The sequence below is a fragment of the Thunnus thynnus genome, chromosome 15 (genome assembly GCF_963924715.1).
Source record: "Thunnus thynnus chromosome 15, fThuThy2.1, whole genome shotgun sequence".
Classification (NCBI taxonomy): domain Eukaryota; kingdom Metazoa; phylum Chordata; class Actinopteri; order Scombriformes; family Scombridae; genus Thunnus; species Thunnus thynnus.
In genome coordinates, this window is record NC_089531.1 from 7,293,609 (window position 1) to 7,312,802 (window position 19,194).

The 19,194-nt window shown below is 40.4% G+C and overlaps 1 protein-coding gene across 3 annotated transcripts in view; it reads left to right on the plus strand.

Moving 5' to 3' along the window:
• The window catches only part of pvrl2l (PVR cell adhesion molecule related 2 like), a 296,803-nt gene that overhangs the window by 104,903 nt on the left and 172,706 nt on the right, over positions 1 to 19,194 (plus strand). For all 3 annotated transcript variants that reach the window (XM_067612167.1, XM_067612170.1, XM_067612169.1), the window contains exon 2: positions 18,104 to 18,216. In XM_067612167.1, the coding sequence (XP_067468268.1) occupies positions 18,104 to 18,216 (113 nt within the window). The remainder of the gene's footprint in view (positions 1 to 18,103; positions 18,217 to 19,194) is intronic.

Below are 19,194 nucleotides of genomic sequence, written 5' to 3' on the forward strand. Positions count from 1 at the left end.
GAAAGAAGTAAAGAGAGAGAGAGAGAGAGAGAGGGGGAGGGAGTCAGTCAGAGGGCAGGAGGGAGGAGAGGCTGACGTCTCAAGTTGAGGAGATCAGTCTGCTTAGTGTCTGTCAGTTCGACAGGAGAGAGACTGAAAACAGCTGGAGGCTCTCACTGCGTGTGTGTGTGTGTGTTACTGCCAACACAGGCCGCCCTGTGTGTGTGTGGTGTGGTGTATATGTGTTTACATGGGAGGGAGAGAGAGAGAGAGAGAGAGAGAGAGAGGGAGATGGGGGGGGGGGGGGGCATGGCAAGGACAGCCAGAGATCAAAGACACACCCACATACAAGCGCACACACACACACACACACATAAACCAGCCTGTGTTGGCAGTGATTGGTCAGCCTGCACGACTGTTGGATGTGATCTCGATACCTGCAGAGATAATAGATTCGGAGAGGTCACACACACACACACACACACACACACACACACACACACACACACACACACCACCTGCAGATGCCCAGTCACAGCAGTTCTCACACTCTTAATATGGTAGAGCTGTCATCACTGCACCAAGAGAGAGAAAGAGAGAGAGAGAAAGAGAAAATAGGTTCTTGGATATGAATTCAGTTGTAGCGGGGCGAGCGAGAGACAAATAGGAATCCAGGGTATGAATTGAATTGTAGCAGGGAGCGAGAAGAGATTGTGTCCTATGTAATTTCAGACTATAATGTCCTGGTACACAGTGTTCTGCCCTCTCTCCCTCTAGGCCTGCATCCATTTCTTCTCATTTCTCTTCATTTCAGAACACAAAGAGCACCAACTGCCCCCCCTCCTCCCGCCCCCCCGACTCGTGTGTCTCTCTGTGTGTCTCTCTCTCGTTTGCATTTCCAACACTCCCCTCCTCTCACACTTCTCTGTTCTACTGTTTTGCTCTCTTCTTCTGTTTTGGTGCCTGTATTGCCGTTTTGTTGTCTTGTGCAGAGGTATTTTTTTTCCCATCCTGTTCTTTCTCGCGCTTCTGTTTTATTCAGCTCTGTGTTCTGCTCGCCGCCGCTGTACTTTACACTCTGTTCTTGTTGTTTCTGTTTTGTTCGGCACACAGTAGCTTTTATCTCCCTCCGCAAGTGTTTCTGTCTGTGCTGCTCTTTTGTTTTGAGGTCACTTAATGTGTCCCAAGGGCCGCCTAGCCTGGCGCTGGATCATCAGCTTGTGGAATATTGCATCACAAATTTTGAGAAAAGACATTTTGTTTGCATTTGCGATACATGTAACGCCAGAATCTAATTTTCTATCATAAAGTAATAGATCAGCAATTAAGTTTTCCCTTTGAAAGAGCGGTTTAGTACTCAGTGTTTTGTTTTGCTGACTACCAAACCTCGCCATTGTACGTATATTACTGTGCAAAAGTTTTAGGCGATAAAAGTAAAGTGAGGATGCTTTCAAAAGTAATTCCATCAATCAATTAACTTCATACAAAGTGCAGTAAACAGAAGAAACAAATCAATATTTGGTGTGACCATGCTTTGCTTCGCTATACAGTTTTTCAAGATGCTTGGCAGGTGGGTTGTGCCAAACATCTTGGAGAACTTGCCACAGTCCTCCCGTGGATTTAGGCTGTCTCAATGGCTTCTGTTTCCACATGTAATCCCAGACTGACTCAGTGAAGTTGAGATCAGGGACTCTGCGGGAGCCTAAACCTCCTTCACAGTACTGTAAATCATGTGCTGTGGAATAGTCCCCAACATGAACATAATTGTCAGAGACACCGGGCTTGATTCTACAGATGTGGAACAATATTTAGTGTCATGTCTGGTGATCAGAGAGCTTAATGTTATATTTGTGAGGAGACTTACTTTTGAGAGTGGATGTAAGATTAATGAATATGTTAGTTGATAATATTTGTCAGCTAATTGTTTCAATACCTGGGCACGGCTTCAGAGAGCTGGAGGCTCTTTCCCTGTAGCGTATGAATTGAACGCTTTGTGTTTGAGTGTTATGACAACTGACTGAAGGTGTAATGAGGACTCACAGCGAAGAGGTGGGTGCATACATGTGCTATATTCAGCAGAATCGCCTGCTTTATTAGTGATTAGCGTGCGTTCCAACTCAACAGGATTCCCGCCTGTGAGTGATGATCTTTTGGTGTGCCTTCACAGAACGGTGATTTTAACTACAAATGGTTTTTTACCTTTTAGTACTAGATTAATTATTGAACAAGCCTAGAGGCAAAAGTTCCCTTTTTTGATGAAAACTCCCAATAATCTAAGTAATAGAAACATAATTTTAAATCATCTAACTTTTAGGTCTTTACCAGTGAAAGTGCGGTTCACACATTAACACATGGAGTCCAATTTGGTTCCAATATGGGACTTTGCTGCTGATTTAAAATTGTATTATGTCTCTACAGGTGTTCAAGTGACAGAAACTATTGGACTTAGTCATTCTCAAACATTCTCACATAGCTGGGGATTCACTGGAACACCTCCAAGAGCATCTGGTGATCTCTGAACCCTATTTTAGAAGCACTAATTTAATTTCTGTTGATGTCTTGCTGGTTGTTTTTTGGTACACATAAAGTCCCAGTCCCCCTACCATCCCATCCCAGATCCCTGTCGTTCTCAGAAAACAAAAGTGTTAATATTTGGTGTTCATCTCCTGATCTTGCCTTATTAATTTGTGTTCAGCTTTGTAATCTGGTTATTTGCCACTTGCTTCTTGTTCTGGCAGAAAATATCAGTAATTAGGGCTCAGTGCTTGGCTGGCCACATTTCTCTCGTCTTAGTGTTTTACTGAAGAGCGCTTGTTAAAATGGACTCGTGTCGCTTTGAAATGAAATGAGCTAAATCCACCCCCATTGTTGGATTCCTCCCGTCAGTGATTCACTGTCTCAGCCATCCCAGGAGTGATGAGTCACAAGTTGATTTTAGTAGAGAAAAACCCCCCAAATCTAATATGCACAACCAGATAAAATATGCTTCAGACTTTGTGATACATTTGTTTTTCTTGTGAAATGTTAAATGTTCTCAGCTCTTTGGCTTCCTCCTTTAATTGATCATTAAAATTTCCTTTGCTGTTAAACATAATGCATATTTATGGCCTCAGTCGGCAGTCACATGGTTTCACTTTCAAACTAAAAACGCTGAGAGTAATCCACTTTAATGTTACCTCCTGGAGGTCTGAATTTTTTATGGAGATACATGTTAGTTGGTGGATTACACACTGGCCAGTTTGACCAGAGGACCTTTTATGATATGGAGAAGGTTTGAAAACTCCACATAACATAATTAAACAGTTCCCGACTTGGGCAATAACTCTCTTAGGTCGAGAGAATATGATCATGTATCATATACACACCCACGAGTATGTATATTGTGTGTAATAAACCCTTTAAGTGTGCCCGGTGAGAATGAAAAAGCAGATCATACAGCAGGAGAGAAGGCCCTTGCATGTAAGTAATGGCTTCTAATGGGCTTCTAACAGGGCTGCTTAACACACCTGATTGTGGTGTAGGTGGACATAACAGCATAGAGACTGGCACCGTTCATAGTTGGAAAGCATTCTCGCAGGCAGAGCTGGGCAAGAAGCCGATTAGAGGCCTGACCAAAAATAGGGACCAGAAAATATCCTGGTGATTGCTGGTAGAAGTATGAGGGCCCTGCGCCAGGAGCAGGAGGTGGCTGGGGAGAAGTTTCGACATAATAGTAGTAATAAGCCAAGTAGAATAAGCTTAATGAATAAAAGTGTGTCTTAATTAACCCCCTCGAGCATTTGTCCAATCAGCTTAGCAGCCATAACCTAGCACAGAGGTGTGCATGGGGTTGTAGTAAAAGCTATTCTTGGTTGTGTGATTGTTTTTTTTTTTTTGTCTTTCCAAAGAACAGAACATCAAAAACAGAAGTGTAAAAGTGTAGGGGATGGATTGAACAGTTTATTTGTCTGCTTTTAAAGGTGTAGTGTGTAGAATTCAGTGGAATCTAGAGGAACAGACTTGGCAGGAATGGAATATGATATTTATAAGTATGTTTTAATTAGTGTATAATCACCTGAAAGTAAGAATTGTTATGTTTTCGTTACCCTAGAATGAGCCCTTTATATCTACATAGGGAGCAGGCTCTCTTCCACAGAGCCCGTCATGTTGCACCGCCAGGTTCCTACAGTAGCCCAGAACAGACAAACCAAACACTGGCTAGAGAAGAATCTTTTGTGTTTCGGAGCCACTGTAGGTTCTCCTACAAGCTTGAAAGGGGAGGGGTTTTCAGTTGGTTTCAATCTGAAACCTCATTGCTAGATGCCACTAAATCTTACACATTGGTCCCTTAACATAAGTTGCAAATGTTAGCATGCCTAGCTAACTAGCTTAACAAGCCTGACCTACTTACTGTACAGCAGTCACCCAGTGTTACTTCTAAAGCTAAGGAGCATTTCATTAGCTAACTACTAGCTATTATTTTTGTGGGGTTAAACTTTACATTAGAAAAGCCTCATTGAGGACTGGAATATCCAGTGTGTTGTGCTGCTCCTTGATTTCCATATTAAATAGGCCATCAACTGGTGAGAATGCTGGGGACGTGTAACTTCAGCCTCTGTCTTTTAGCATCAAGTGCATATTTAAAAGCCTGTTACAGGGTTTTTGTTCTTAAAATGAGTCTGTCACATGTGTTTATGCATCACCTCAACTTTTAGCCGTCTAAATTGACAGTGCCAAGAAGTTTTAGCTTCCACTGTTATAATTGTAAAATAAATGCTGTGCTAGAAGGAAAAGCTTGACCGGCAACAGTAATTAGGGGGCGGCAGGGTTCAGTAAAGGGTCAGTTGATAATATGAGGACAGGAAAGTAGAATACTTTTCTATGCTTTTCTTAATAATAAATTCCAAAAGAATACAAGTGGATTTGATTGTCATCCACAATATCTTTCAATCTGGGCTATAATTTAGCTTTTGGTTTGCAATGTCAATCTGCTCCAGCCTCAAGATGATGGTTGTTGTTGTTGCTGTCAATTTACTTCAATCCCTCAATTACCTTAATTTCCAAGATTGCACAAGCGTAGAACATGTTATGCTTTGTGGGAAGCAAGATGGTAGTTTCAGGGGTTTTTGGGTCAGTCTGTAGATATCATATGGCACCATGTAATATATACAACTCTATCCCATAACGTCACCGCTACTCCTTGTTTCAACAAACAATCACAAATGAAATAAGATGCATATTATACCAATTGCTATTTTTGAATTCTGAATATTCTCTCCCAATTTTACGCTCGTTGTGCCCCTTTTGCCTTTGCTCGTCCTTTCTACCAATATTGGATAACCATCTAATTTGTTCAGAACTACATCTCTTATATCTTCCCCTCTTTCTTTTTTGAATAATTCCTTTTGATGAATTCCTCGCTGGCCTTTGATCTGTGCAGCAGAATGCAAGTGTATTGAGCAGTGGAAGCACATCAGATAGAAACTCTGAGGAGAGCCGTGAAGCCTTGAACAACAAGGCAGGGGCATGAAAAGGAATGCCTGCACATGAAACGAAGCATGGAACAAAAGCCATTGACATGAGCGCTGTGAATCCTTTGTTTTTATAAAGATATGACAGAGATGTATCATTTAAGACATATGGACAGCGTCACGTTCGGCATCTTCAACCCCTTTGTACTCCCTGAAGTCGATCTTCCTTAAGTGAACTCATTGTACGATTGCTCAATTAATTTGCTCATAAATATGTTTATCTCCCATCCTGTTGATACTGGGAGCTTTTCAAAAGTTCTTGTCTTTGTTTTTGTTTGTATGCTGCACAGAAGGTGCTCAGAGCCTGAGTGGCAAAGGTGGGCTTTTGAAAATAGAGACCGGAGTTATTGAACCTGCTGTTCTCTACCTGAACACCGCTGTTGGTGCTCTTATTATTTAATGTGTAAACGTAGCCTGCAGGGGGAAGGTTTTTCATTTGTAGATTACACACTAAGGCATGTCTCTTGGTGCATTACACTGGAAGAACACTTGAGAAAACTTATGTAAACACACAGAACTGAACTTTTGTCTTTAATTTTGGTTATGCGGAGCTTGAATATTCTTTCTCAGCACCATTATGCATCTACATTTATAGTCCCATACATCCACTCTTGGGAACAACAGTCTTAAACCAGTGTCCACTGAGCAGCTTTAAGGGTTGAACACCTTGCTCAAGAGCACTTCCACAGTATATACCGAGAAAGAACATTTCCTATTAACTTTCCCCAGACTTTTCCAGTCTGTGCAGGGTTCTTTCTCACAGAGCAGGTTTGCAATGTTATTTTGACACCATGTAACATCCAGAACAGCTCTTTCTACTTTTTGCCATGTTCCAGCTTTGAAGAAGGTTCCAGGTTTGACTCATCAAAGATATCCAGTTAACTCGGTAATCCTGCTTTGTGAAAAAGGCCCCTGGAGTCAAATCAGAAAAACATTCAGTCAGAAGCTCACTCCTCTGTCCTCCATTCTGTTGACTTTAAGGCCAAAAAAATTCATAGAACGTTATGTGTCATGTGAGTTGCCTAACCTCAGTAGGAAGCAGCCGGTGTTGGCTTCTGTTATTCAGATTTTCTCTGATTTTTTGCCCTGCTACTGTATAAAACACACAGCACTGAAAATACAATGATGTCAGCATGCAGAGATTGTTTTATTGCTTGCGAAATTCAGTTTTAGTGCCTACAAACTATGCCTCAAAAGACTTTACTGCTAATCTGTGTATACTGTGTGGAGATGGTAATAGCAATCAGTAGTAGAAAAATACGAGAAGGTAAAATGATAAAGAGACTTCAGAGCTTTTCAAATTTAGTAATCGTAACATATCGGGATATTTATAGAATAGGACTTCTCTTCGATAAAGGATAAGTGGCAGACAAATATAAAAAAACATTGATATAGAGCCTCTGTTGTACCACAGACCCAAAAGTTCATTTTTTCCCGTGAAAACACATTGCTGTAAATAGAACAATAGTGTGAACTGTGGTGGCCTGTTAAGTAGATGCATGTGGACACTGACCTTTATGCCACTGCTGAGCTTATGCACGCTGCAGATCTGACATTTAGACCTCCACCTGTCTGTTAGGGCTAGAGCTAATGATCATTATCAATTAATTTGTTGTTTTCTTGATTAATCGATTAATTGTTTGGTCTGTAAAATGGTGAAAAATGCCAATCACTGTTTTCCCAAAGCCCAAGGTGATGTCCTCAAATGTCTTCTTTTGTCCCGACCAACAGTCCACAACCCAAGATACTAAATTCAGTGTCATAGAAGACTAAAGAAACCAAAAAAACATTCACATTAAAGACACTGGAATCAGAGAACTTGGACTATCAAAATAGTTAGCAAATTTTCTGTTGATCAACTAATTGATCAGTCAACTAATTGTTGCAGCTCTACTTTCTGTTTTTGCTTTGAGGCGATCATTTTTTATCAGCGATGCATGGATAGCATATATGAAAAGATGGGAGTTGACCACTACAATTTGTACAGTGTAACTAAATTGCATATCTAGCACTTGTACATTATGATAACGCAGGCTTTTGTGTTACGGTATCATGAACATTATCAGCCTCTTGATGGTGCAAAGAGCAGGTGTGGATAGGAAATCCCTGCTACATCTATCATAAAGAGGACAATGGAAACGTGATTATAAAGATGAGTATATACAGTAGAAGTCATTTACTGTCAAATACCAATTACTGATGAGTCAGCTCTCGAGCTCTTTGTAAGTCTCTCACACACACACACACACACACACGTGAAACCGTCACACATCGCAATCGTAGAATTGTATTAATGCCCTAATCAAGCGGGTGAGTGAAAGCCTTGCTTCTGCAAATGGCCAACTTTTCAGAAAATAAATAAGAGCAGACTCCTTGTGAGATAATCCACTGTGCATTTTGGAAATAATGCAGAAGGATTCTGAAAAGGGTTTCTTAAGCCCACAGGCCATATCATTTTCTCAGCCCACAGAGGATTATGCAGCCCTTCAATTCCAGTTAAAAAAAAAAAAAAACATGAAATCACCATAACTGGAGTTAATGGGTTGTCAGCTGACATTGTTACATTCTGAAAAGCCACCCACAGTGTAAACATGCCAATTATCTGTGCTGTCAGCTGCCCATTAATGTTAAACTGAAATTAAAAGTTACTTTTTTAGTCTATCACACCACACACCTATCTGACAAATAATGAGTTCTGGTTGAAAATTATTTAAATGTTATTACATTTACTTTACTGGGAATTAGAAATTATCATTTGACATTGGAAAATCTATGCTGGTGGCTTCATTTTTCTCTAGTAAGTAACTGTAAAACCATTATAGATTGTAGGGAAAAAGCTTTATTCTGTTCACATTAAACTGACTTTGTCTTGCGAACTCATATCCCATTAGTTTACATTTCGGAGTAATCCCTTGCTGTTTTGTCCCACCTCAGGAAATAAAACACTCTAAGGGAGGGAAAACACTCTCCCTCTCTACAATACTGTAATGTTTTCACAAAGCATCTTACTTTGAGAGTCAAGATGTCACTTTTGTGTTCACGAATAGATTTCTCAGATCATTCATTATCACTTGGGATGTTTTAAGATGGTGTGTTTTTATCTTGTCATCGTCGTAACATTTCTAAAATCTCTTTCTGCTCGTGAAAAGCGAAGGTAGCGGAGAAAAAAGTGTTTTTGAAATCACATCAGGGAGCTAATCACACAGATCATTTATCAACAAAGCAACGGTGACACATTTGCCGAGATTGTTGAGGATGCTTCCGACTGTGACAACCTTTTCCAATTTTCCATTTAAATCTCTCTAAATGACACCGTACACTTTCAACACATATACTGTAGGAGCTATATCTAATCAGGTGAAGACCATGAGCTTTCAGTGGCAATTAGAGTTGATTCAAGTCACTGATGTGTGGTAACACGGTTACTATGTTATTTTGATTTAGCTCAATATCTCATACATATGGATGATCCAGTCTTTAAACTTTTCAAAAGAGAATAACTAAACTTTCTAATCTGTTTAAAGATTATTTTGCTTTAATTTGATCCCAACAGTCATTTTTGGCACAGGATAAGCCATTTTTTTACTCTGATGGTGAACATTTCAGTACAGATCAAACTTAAATGCCAGCTCTGCTCTTTAATCACATCTTATTACTGTTTTTATTTAGCTTACATTTATTGGGTAAAAGCACTTTCTTTCTCTGCTTCAATTCATCATTCAAAATCTTTTAATATAACAAAGCAGTCACAACTAAAGGATTATCTATTCCTCAACTATGAACATAATTAGCTTGCATTTTGTGACAGAAAATATGGATGATGAATTGATGAATTGAGATCCAATATATCAAGAGATGGGAAATAATAGGTGTTTTTGGAACTGAATGAATGAGAATTATTCTGCAATTTTGTGCTTTTCGTCAATCTCTGTTGATTGGTTTTGAATTTTTTTGAATGGTGGATATTTCAGTTGTATTAGCACCTTTCTGGTTTAAAAAAAAAACCCTCGTGCACACACACACGGATGCCAGGAGCTTTTGACTGCCAGCTAACAGTAACTGCGTGTGTGAGACCAAAGCTGTCCTCATGACAACTAATCTCCTCTTTCCTTTCCCTCTACTGCATTGTTGATCAGTGTCCTGTTGCTAAAAAGCCAACACAAAATGCCATGATTATGAGCTGTCAAATGCCAATTACCGGTAATTCAGCTTCCCAGTGTATGGTGGATGAGACAGTCACTCATTGCCAGCCCTCCTCTGCCTCTTCGCTTTCTTTCATGTCACATTTGAGGAATTATATCTGGGCTTTTTTTTTTTTTTTTCCATGTTTGAATGTTATGAGCCATCAGATTTTGATAGGTGGTGACCTATGCTGTGCGTGAAATCTATCAAAGCCTATGGTGATTGATATCACATTCGGTAGCAGTTAATTATTCATGAGGTATTAAACACAAGGAATAACAATGCAATGAATGGCCAAACATATTTCCTTAAAAAGAGCACCACCTCCATAAGCTTAAAGGAGCTAAAATCTATATTTTTATATTAACAATGGATCACATGACTACTTGTATTTGAAAGGATTTGCTTGTAGTGATAAACCCAGAGAGAAATGTCACCCAATTCTGCAGTTCCCCACTGGTGTATGGAGCATTTTTAGTGTCTTTCAGCTCATTGTTTTGGTTTTGCAGCCCACAACTTTATGGTTTTGGTTTACTCTTACCAGCTTCATTTTCAGCCACAGAAGACAGTTGTTTTCAGTTAATTAAAAAAAAAGCTCATAAAAAATATGTACACTAACTGCCCAGCACCAGACACAGCAGAGCATATACCAGCTAAAGAAACACACAAAACAGAGCTACTCAGAGGCTGGATGTTGGACAGGTTGCCAGAAACATGACTCCAAATCAACGCTAATGTGGCTCCGAATCTGTTGGATGTGTAAATAGGCAACTGTTTGCTAACAAGTTCACCATATCAACATAAAGGTGATAATATATTACTTCAGTGTTGTGTTTACAGCTGGTTTCTGCTGCCCCCTAGTGGCCAAAAAAAATATGCAAGACATCTCAGGACTGCCGACACTGTTTTACTCGTGATCTTGGAAATGCACTTAAAATCAGCCACAGACACAGAAAGGAAGAAACAGGAAGAAACAACATGGATTTTGTAGATAGACGCTTGGCTGCATATTGAAATTTTGATCACATATCTGTTTTCTGACATCTTTCATTAGACTGATATCTGTCACCAGTCTCCTCCCATCCATCCTTCTCTTCCTTCCTGTTTCATGTGAAAAAGTATTTATCCTCATATTAAAATGCTTCACATAAAAATTACAACATCGCCACAAGGTACAAAGTCCCAAGTAACAGTGATTAAAAATTAGTTTTACCGCATGAATCTTTCAAAATCTCTTCCATTCCCTTGTTAGCAGCACCGTTATATCGGCGGCCTTAAGCTTAATTTATGCTTGGTTGCCCAACACTCTCAACAGCTGTCTCTTGACAAAAGATGGCAAAAGCTTGAGGACAGAGAAATTATTAAGTGGAATGATGACACAGTTAACCCCGTGTAACTGCAGGTTGTGCTAAGACAGATGTTGCTTCACTCATGGATGAGCACAGAAATGAATAGAAAGTTAAATGTCAAATTTTATATCTACATGGATGAATAATGTAAGAAGAGAGTTTTGTATTTCAAGGCTCCGGAGTGTGAACACTTAGTGTGTCTTGATTTGGACATTGTTAAACTCGAGTCTATAAATAGGCGGGTCGTCGTAACCTGACATCATGTTCCCATTTTTTTTCCCAACTCGTTAGCGGAGAGAACTTCCAAGGAAGTGAAGTGCAGGAAAGCCAGAGCTCCAGTCAGCATTACAACTATCTATAATGTGTATGAAACCTACCTGTGTTGGTCAGTTTGGTCAGACTTCCTATATTTTATTTGGTTCTTTGGTCACAATTAAAGAAACCATCATTTCTTGTGTCAATGTAATAGACCCACAATTCAAAAGAAACAGTCTGGCTCTCAACGCTTGTTTCCGTAGCTTATTTCTTTCGAGAGAGTATGAAGAGTGACCACACTGTAATTAAGTTTAAGAGAGACAAATCTAATTTTACCTTTCTGGAAAACTGTCTTTCATTAATGAATAGCTCATGACAACCCATTGGATGTAAATAACCTCTCTATTATCTGTTATCTTGTTCAACAAGAATTATATCCAATTAAGGGCTTTACCATTGACAAACAGAAGCACTAATAATAACACTGTCATGAGACAGAGGCTACCTGTCTTAATCATCTAATAGTCTCGTTTGTTCACATTAATTAGAGTGTCTGAAATAATTTAATGATTGATACTGATACGGCGAACAAGGGAGAAAAGAATTTGTTTTATCATAAAAAAATATACATGCAGCAGCTTTTCAAATGAGTTAATTCTTTCCATTTTAGGGTTTGACGGCTGTTGGCAATCACCCAGATAAAAGCTGACATAACTGACATCATGACAGGCTGATGAAAACCCCCAAAACAAAACAGATGTGGTTCACTGCCTTCTATAAGTATGTGATTTGGATGTTAATATGGATGAGTGTGCACCCCCATCAGCATATTCCTCACGCTTAACCCTGCGTGCCTGTCTACGTCGGGAAGCTCCACATAAACAGGCAAATGCCACAAGCCTCTAAATGTCAATTAACTGTGATTCATCTCTCTGGTGCATTGGGAGGGAAGCAGAGTGTGGCCATTCATTTAACCGCCTCCCCTGCTTGACTTTCCATTTACGTTTAGCCGTCGCTCCGATCCACAGTGACTTCCACTGAGAGCAACATTAGAATAAGCAGCAAATTGTGGGATCATTGTGGTTGCGAGCAAATAATGGAAAGGGTTGAAAAGATTGGGGTCATAGCTGTGTATTGACACCAATTTTCCTCATAGTAGGACAGGCGTATGTGTCATGCGCTCGCAGGGAAAAAAATAAAAGAGCATAACCATACTCAGCAATTACATGTGATTTCACAGGGCACAAAGCGTGTCTCCAATAATTGTCTATAACAATTGAGAAAGAGTGTGCTTCAGTTAAAGTTATGGGGGAAATATATAATTGGACTTAGCTGTTGATCAACAAGCAGTGCAAAAATTCCAGGTATTAAACGTTTGTTGTCATTGAACTTATGTTGTTTTTTCATGATCTCTGAATGGAAGATTCAGATTCAGACTACTTTATTGTCCATTACATCTACATGAAATGGAAATTCCTGTTTAGCACAGACAATGCACGTCATACACAACAATAAACAATATTTATACATTAAAGGTAGGGTAAAGTCTTAAAGTGACTAAGTGGCAGTAATAAACATGATGAGTGGATTTTTCTACCATCACAGCAATGCATATTACACAGCAGTACTTAACAATAAATAGATAAATGCACATTAAAAAAAAAGTTATGGTGGTAGTTGTAGAATGTCCTAAAGATCAGCCTTATTATTATAACAATAATAATGAAATACAGGAGTGTATGGGTGGAGGGTGGAGGGGGTGGAGGGGGGCAGACGAGTTCCAATGGGCCTATTTAAACAGGCTCTTATTGACGATGGTCACAGCCGATGGGATAAAGGATTTCTTGTAATCTTCCTGGTTATTTGGAAGTTTCAGTCTGCAGCCTGATGGCAGAGGATGGGTGGGGTTGTTGTAGATCTATGCTATGGCCTCTGCCCAGTATTTCAGACAATACTACATTGTATCTCTGATCTCAGTATGCATATAAAGTAAAATATCTGGCTTATACGAAGCATAAAAAGGCAGTTATTTTGCACCTTCTCACATTTATCTCTTTAAAGTTCTAATGAAAAGGTGATTCTGAGCTGTTGAGCAGTGTCCTCTTATTCAAGGAAACTTTTTAATACATGGAAACTGTACCTATAGAGCAAATTGGAAATCTAAGTAGAAATTGTTTAACTTAAATGATATATTTTAAGGCTTATCATTGTAAAGTCCCTCTTATGCTCAAAAAAAGTTTTTCTTCTTGTTCCTACAGTTGGATATTTGAGCTTCATGGTGCAAAAGTTTGACACTTTCTGCTGAAAATCTGACTTTAAGGCATCTATGAGTATGATTAGTGACATCACAACTAGTTTGGAAGTGGTCCAGTGTTCAACTTACACAAGTGTTATGTGGCAGCCTGACGCCTCCGGTGCACAAACACTGAGGATGGATTTCAGGGTGAAGTCAGAGACATCTTGTGTCCTCTAGTTAAACTTTTGAAGGGAACGATATTTACATATTCATAGATTCTGGATTTTTTTTTAATGAGGGAGATGGAGTAGATGCCATTTCAAGTATTTTAATGTGGTAATTATACTTATTTTGTTGAAAAACCATATCAAACACACATTACTATTCCAAGCAGAGTAATTTTAGATGTCTTAATACGTGTCTGTAGAGGATCAAATCCAAGGATCAGGGCGGTGTAAGAAACATGAGCAGTCAGACAGGTTTCCAACAAGCCATCATTAACAACAAGCCAGATTAGTCACCACTTTATTGAGGGGAAAGTGAGTGTACCTGTAATGTTACTAGGAAAACGGTGAATGTGCTGTAAGTACAGTAGGACAAAGTTGAACCAGGAAGTTGGTATGTGATGGTTTACAACATACAGTTTGGACCTCTCGCCTCTCTGATAGACCAATTGGCCAAGTTTCAATAAGTCATGGTCTTACAAGTGTTTTAGCTGCTGCCTTTAGCTATCATTGACAGAAGTCGTGCTAGTTCGCTGGCCAACTAGCGAAAGAGGGATGAGTAGCAAACTCCCTCAGCTCAAGTAAAATATAAATTCAAGGATATTTCTTTCTAGACATGCAAAATGTTATAACATTTGTGCAAAATCAGATGATCCAGGTGCCAAAGTTTAAAACATGTTAGCAACAGCGATATTTGACACCCAGAAACCGCCCAGCGAAACGCCTACAAGTGGTCACTTTTGTGAGAGCGAGGTCGTCATGTACGCACCGTAGAAAGAGAAACTTTCTTCATCCTGGAGCTCGTCTCGTCTCTCTCTCTCTGAGCCTGTCTGCTCGCTCTCCGCAGGGCTTTTTGGAGTCAACCTCTGAGGGAAATGAATCATTTGTGATGCGATCTCGTGCTCTCTGCTCTCTGTTCCTCTCACTCTTTCAATGTTTTACTTTTCTCCTCATCTTCAAAGTTTCTCCCTCTGTGGCTTCTTATTCTTCTTTCTGGTTTTTTTAGTCATTCTTCTTTATTTTCTCCTGCTGTCTCCCCCTGCAGCTCCATCACCTTTACTCTCTCTCTGCAGTCGTTCCTTTAGTCAATTCACTATTTCTTTTCTGTTACTATTTCATTCAGCTACATGAATCCGTCCTCATGATTTTTTTTTTCCCGACTCCTTTCACACCCTCTCTGACTTTTTCTCTTTTAGTATTAAGCTCTTTCAGTCTGTTAAGTCAAATCAAGTCGAGTCAATTTTATTTATGTAGCGCCAAATCACAACAGAAGTTATCTCAGGGCACTTTTCACATAGAGCGAGTTTAGACTGTACTCTTTAATTTACAGAGACCCGACTATTCCCCCCATGAGCAAGCACTTGGCTACAGCGACAAGGAAAAAACTCTCCTTTAATGGGAAGAAACCTTGAACAGAACTGGGCTCTGGGTGGGCGACCATCTGCCTTGACTGGTTAGGTTGAGAGAGAAAGAATATAAATATAAAAAACAATAATAATAATAGAAATATGATTAACTTCCCTGCGTCACAGAAGAGATTTCGTTGACCGCTACGTATAACCAGAAAGTTTATGTGATTCATGGCTTCGGTAGGATTATCTGGTGTGAAGTGGAATTTTACAGATTCTTTATGAATAGAGGGAATTGTGGGTTGATGTGTTTAATTAGGGGAAACTAATCTGTGTGCTTGTGCATAAGAGAATAAAGAAAGAATAAGAGAGCAGAGGAATGTGATGGAAGGAGAAACACAACGGAGCCAAGAGTTGAACTCTCGGTTCATTGCTGCTATTTTTTTGTTTATTTGCGCCGTGGAAAAAACTCATCTGACAGCAAGTAGTTTGCATTTATGGCTTTCGCATGTGTGTGCGTGTGTGTGTGTGTGTGTGTGCGTATGACTGTCTTAAAACGGTAATGGATAACTGGTTTGACAGCCCATTGTCTCCCTCAGGGTAGAGACTGTGGTTCAATGACTGAGTCAGTCGCGTATGCGCTCACATTACGACGAGATGCTCTGATTTATGCACACACACACACACACACACTCAGATGTACTGTAATCACACACACACACACACCATCAAGCATATGCCTTTACACACAGAATTCCTCCCCGCACACATGGGCGGACACGTGGATGCAACACCCCCTGCAGCACACACACACTTTTCACACTCATTGTCAGTGTGACTGTTTTACAGCTGATTTTGCAGGCTATACCCCAGCCAGTCCATTCACCTCCATGCTAACATATTGTCCTAATCAATCCCTCACACACTAAGAGGCTTTTTTCTGCGGAACCACCCGGGGCTGGCCAGCGGTTATCGAGTGCTTATCCCCTTTTTCTTGTGAAGAGAGAGTGAGAGGCCGGCTCCCCGCAAGAATTTTATCTTTACAGGCGCAGGGACTGACTGAGAGGGCAGGAGGCAAGGGGAGGTGGAGGAGAAAAGACCTTGGTAGGATTTGATCCGGGGTCAGCGGGGGGGGGGGGTTCGTGGCAGGGGTCTGGATCATTGCATGAGTGCCAGGCGGAGAGAGAGTGGTTAAAGGAACAGAACGAGTGCAGGAAGAAAAGAGGAAAAAAGAAAGCGTCATTATGTGTTACAGTAACTAAAGTGGGCATCAGGGGGTTTGATGATGAGGCTCACTGACTCACTCAAAGACTCTTTAAAAATGTCACTTGAAGCCTCGTATGATTTGTATTTGGTAGCTGCCAAACACATTGAGCTGCTGGACTCGGACTAGATTGTATTAATGGAGGATTACAAGTTGCTCTCTTTGATCCTTCTCTTTTTGTTTTTCTTTCTTATTTTCTTTGAGTAATTTTCTGCCCCCCCCCCCATGATTACAAGGATTACAAGTTCATTAAAGTTCATTAATTTCCAGAAATGTAATACTGCAAAATGCAATTTGTTGGTTATGTGTGTATATATAATTTTTAAGAGGCACAACTGCGGCGATTTGTCTCGCTAGTCGAGAGCTGCTTGCGGAGGACTAATCCAAATAAAAAGGGCCTATCGCTAAGAGGCAGGGACGGTTCATATAAGGCACTGAAGTGCTTTTAATCAACACGTTCCTCACACAACAAGACTTATATGCATTTGAAAACCACAACGTATCAAGGAGTACTTTTAAGATCCTGTTGTTTAGTAGAATTTGCCCTGCACAGGTTTTTCCTGCTGCTTTAGCATGCAAACTATTTGAAGTTTTTTTTTTTTGTGCCTCAAATGCATTTTCTGCTTTATAAGTTTTATTTGTCAAATCCATCTAAAATTCAGCAGAAGCCAGGCTCTCCTGTGGAGTGCCTTTGAACGCGGAGACCTGACAGAATCAGTAATACCGATTCTTGTTCGGAATAAAAACAGGGGTACCGCCAGCCACACGGTGACATTTTTTCCACAAAAGGTAAAAAAGGAGAAAGCACAGGTTTTAAAAAAAGAAGTCTTGCAGCACATGATTTGGGCCTCAGCAGCAGACCGCTTCAGCCTAGTGTAGTCAGTCGATCACAGAATAAGGGGGCGAATGTTAAGAAAACTCATTCCGCTCATCCAATTTAAGCTCAGGATTGTGAAACAGCCTGCAGGTTAGAGGATACTGCACGGGTGTTGTTGAGACACTGCTTGGCTCCAACCAACCCGCTTTCATCTCAGTTAAAGTTTGAATGAACAGGGCAGCTCTCCTGGCTTGTTTCCGTGACACTGAGCCGGCCTGGATGACTGGCTCTGCTCACTCTGTGCACGCTCGAGCGAGGAAGTTACAGGTGTCTTCCACTGAATTTCAAACAGATTAGAGAAACGCTACCCCGGCTGCTGTGGTGTTCCTAGAGGCTCGCCCCCTAGCGATGCCTCCTGGTAGATGAGATTTACTGTAATGAGGAAGGCCTTAGCTGAAGGAAGTTGGCTAAGACTCCGCCTGAGGCTTGTTATCAAAGCCTCATGATTCCGTTTTTTTTTGTTTTTTTTTTTCTCGTCGCTTTAATGAACTTGTCTCGGTTTTCTCTGTCTGGCTCCTTCTTAATTCCCCCCCTCATTGTCTTTCTCTCTCTGTTCCCATCATGCTTCTCCGTAACCTCATCGAGAACACTTCAAGGGGCTCGATCCTCCCTCCTGACATAAAAAACAAAACAAGTGGGAGGGAAAAACATCAATCACTGCGATCTCATCCTCACCAGATTCATAATGAAATACTTCTAAATACTCCACTGTTACTGCTCTCCCTCTTTCCATCCTCTGCCTTTCAGTCTCTGTTTGTTCAACTTTCTGGTTCGATTTCGGCATAAACAAACAAATGTTTAATTATTCAAATAATATTGGTTTTGTGGATGACTGACTAATCTCCCTCTTTGTCTCCTTTTTCCCCTCCTGCCTCCAGGTAACAGAGCTCAGAAAGTGCGAGTCGAGGAGGAGCTGGAGGCGTATCCTACAGAGTCAGTTGAGCTCCGCTGCCAATTCATTGACGGAGGAGGCCGGACCAAACTCACACAGGTAAGGCAGATGAAAAGACAACACTGTGTTTTTAGCAGAAGCACTGAAGCTCAGAACATCTTAGACTGACGTGGTGTTTATGCCTAATGGAGTGAATTCATTGAAAGAGATTTGAGGAGGTTTATCTGGAGGGCAAAAAGGTAAATCTCCCTCCCATGAGTCCAGTCCCTCGTGCAGAAAAAAAACAGACACACCAGCAAAGAAATTCATGATACAAAATTCTGCTTTGTGAAAGGAATACTGAACGTTTGAAGCACAGCAAAACAGCTCCACTAGGTCCAAACTAAGGCTCTTATTCACGCTCTGTATGCTTATTTTAGCATGGCTTTACAGGCAGTTAATGTACATATTAGATTTATTTACTGACCAGCAGTATCTTTGCTCGGTGATGGCACGCAGCGGAGGCAGCTCCAGGAAATGTTTGGCTTTAGCTTAGCACAAAAGCAAACAGTTAAGACCAGAGTATGCTTAAAATGAACTAGTTTATCTGACGGGTTGTTTGAACACGTCTAGAGGGAAAAGTGTTTATAGCTGTTACTGACGTGATAATCCTTCAAATGGGGATAACGGCACACGCTTTTGGACAGTCTCCATTTGAAGGAAAGTCTTCATTTGTTCGAATGCGCAAAAAATAGACGTAGTTGTTTAAAGAATGGGGAAAAGAGAGCTTGATGTATGTGGAAACAGCTGTAGGTTCTCTTATTTACATGTTGTAAACGTGTACACGTGTGTATTTATCACATGCAGTCAGAGAAAATCATGCACTGTGGTTTAACAAACAGTCATTGTACATGTTTGAGTTATTCACCCACTGACAACAGCTGGACTTGGTGGCAAACAAGTAAGTCTTGCACTCATGGTGACACTGCCATCTCACACACCTTTGCAAGTCTGAAGAAAACCTATTAGTTTCCTGGAGGTATTTGCAGCAGTCTAGCAAACCTAAAAAAAAATTCAGCATGTGAACAACAATATTTT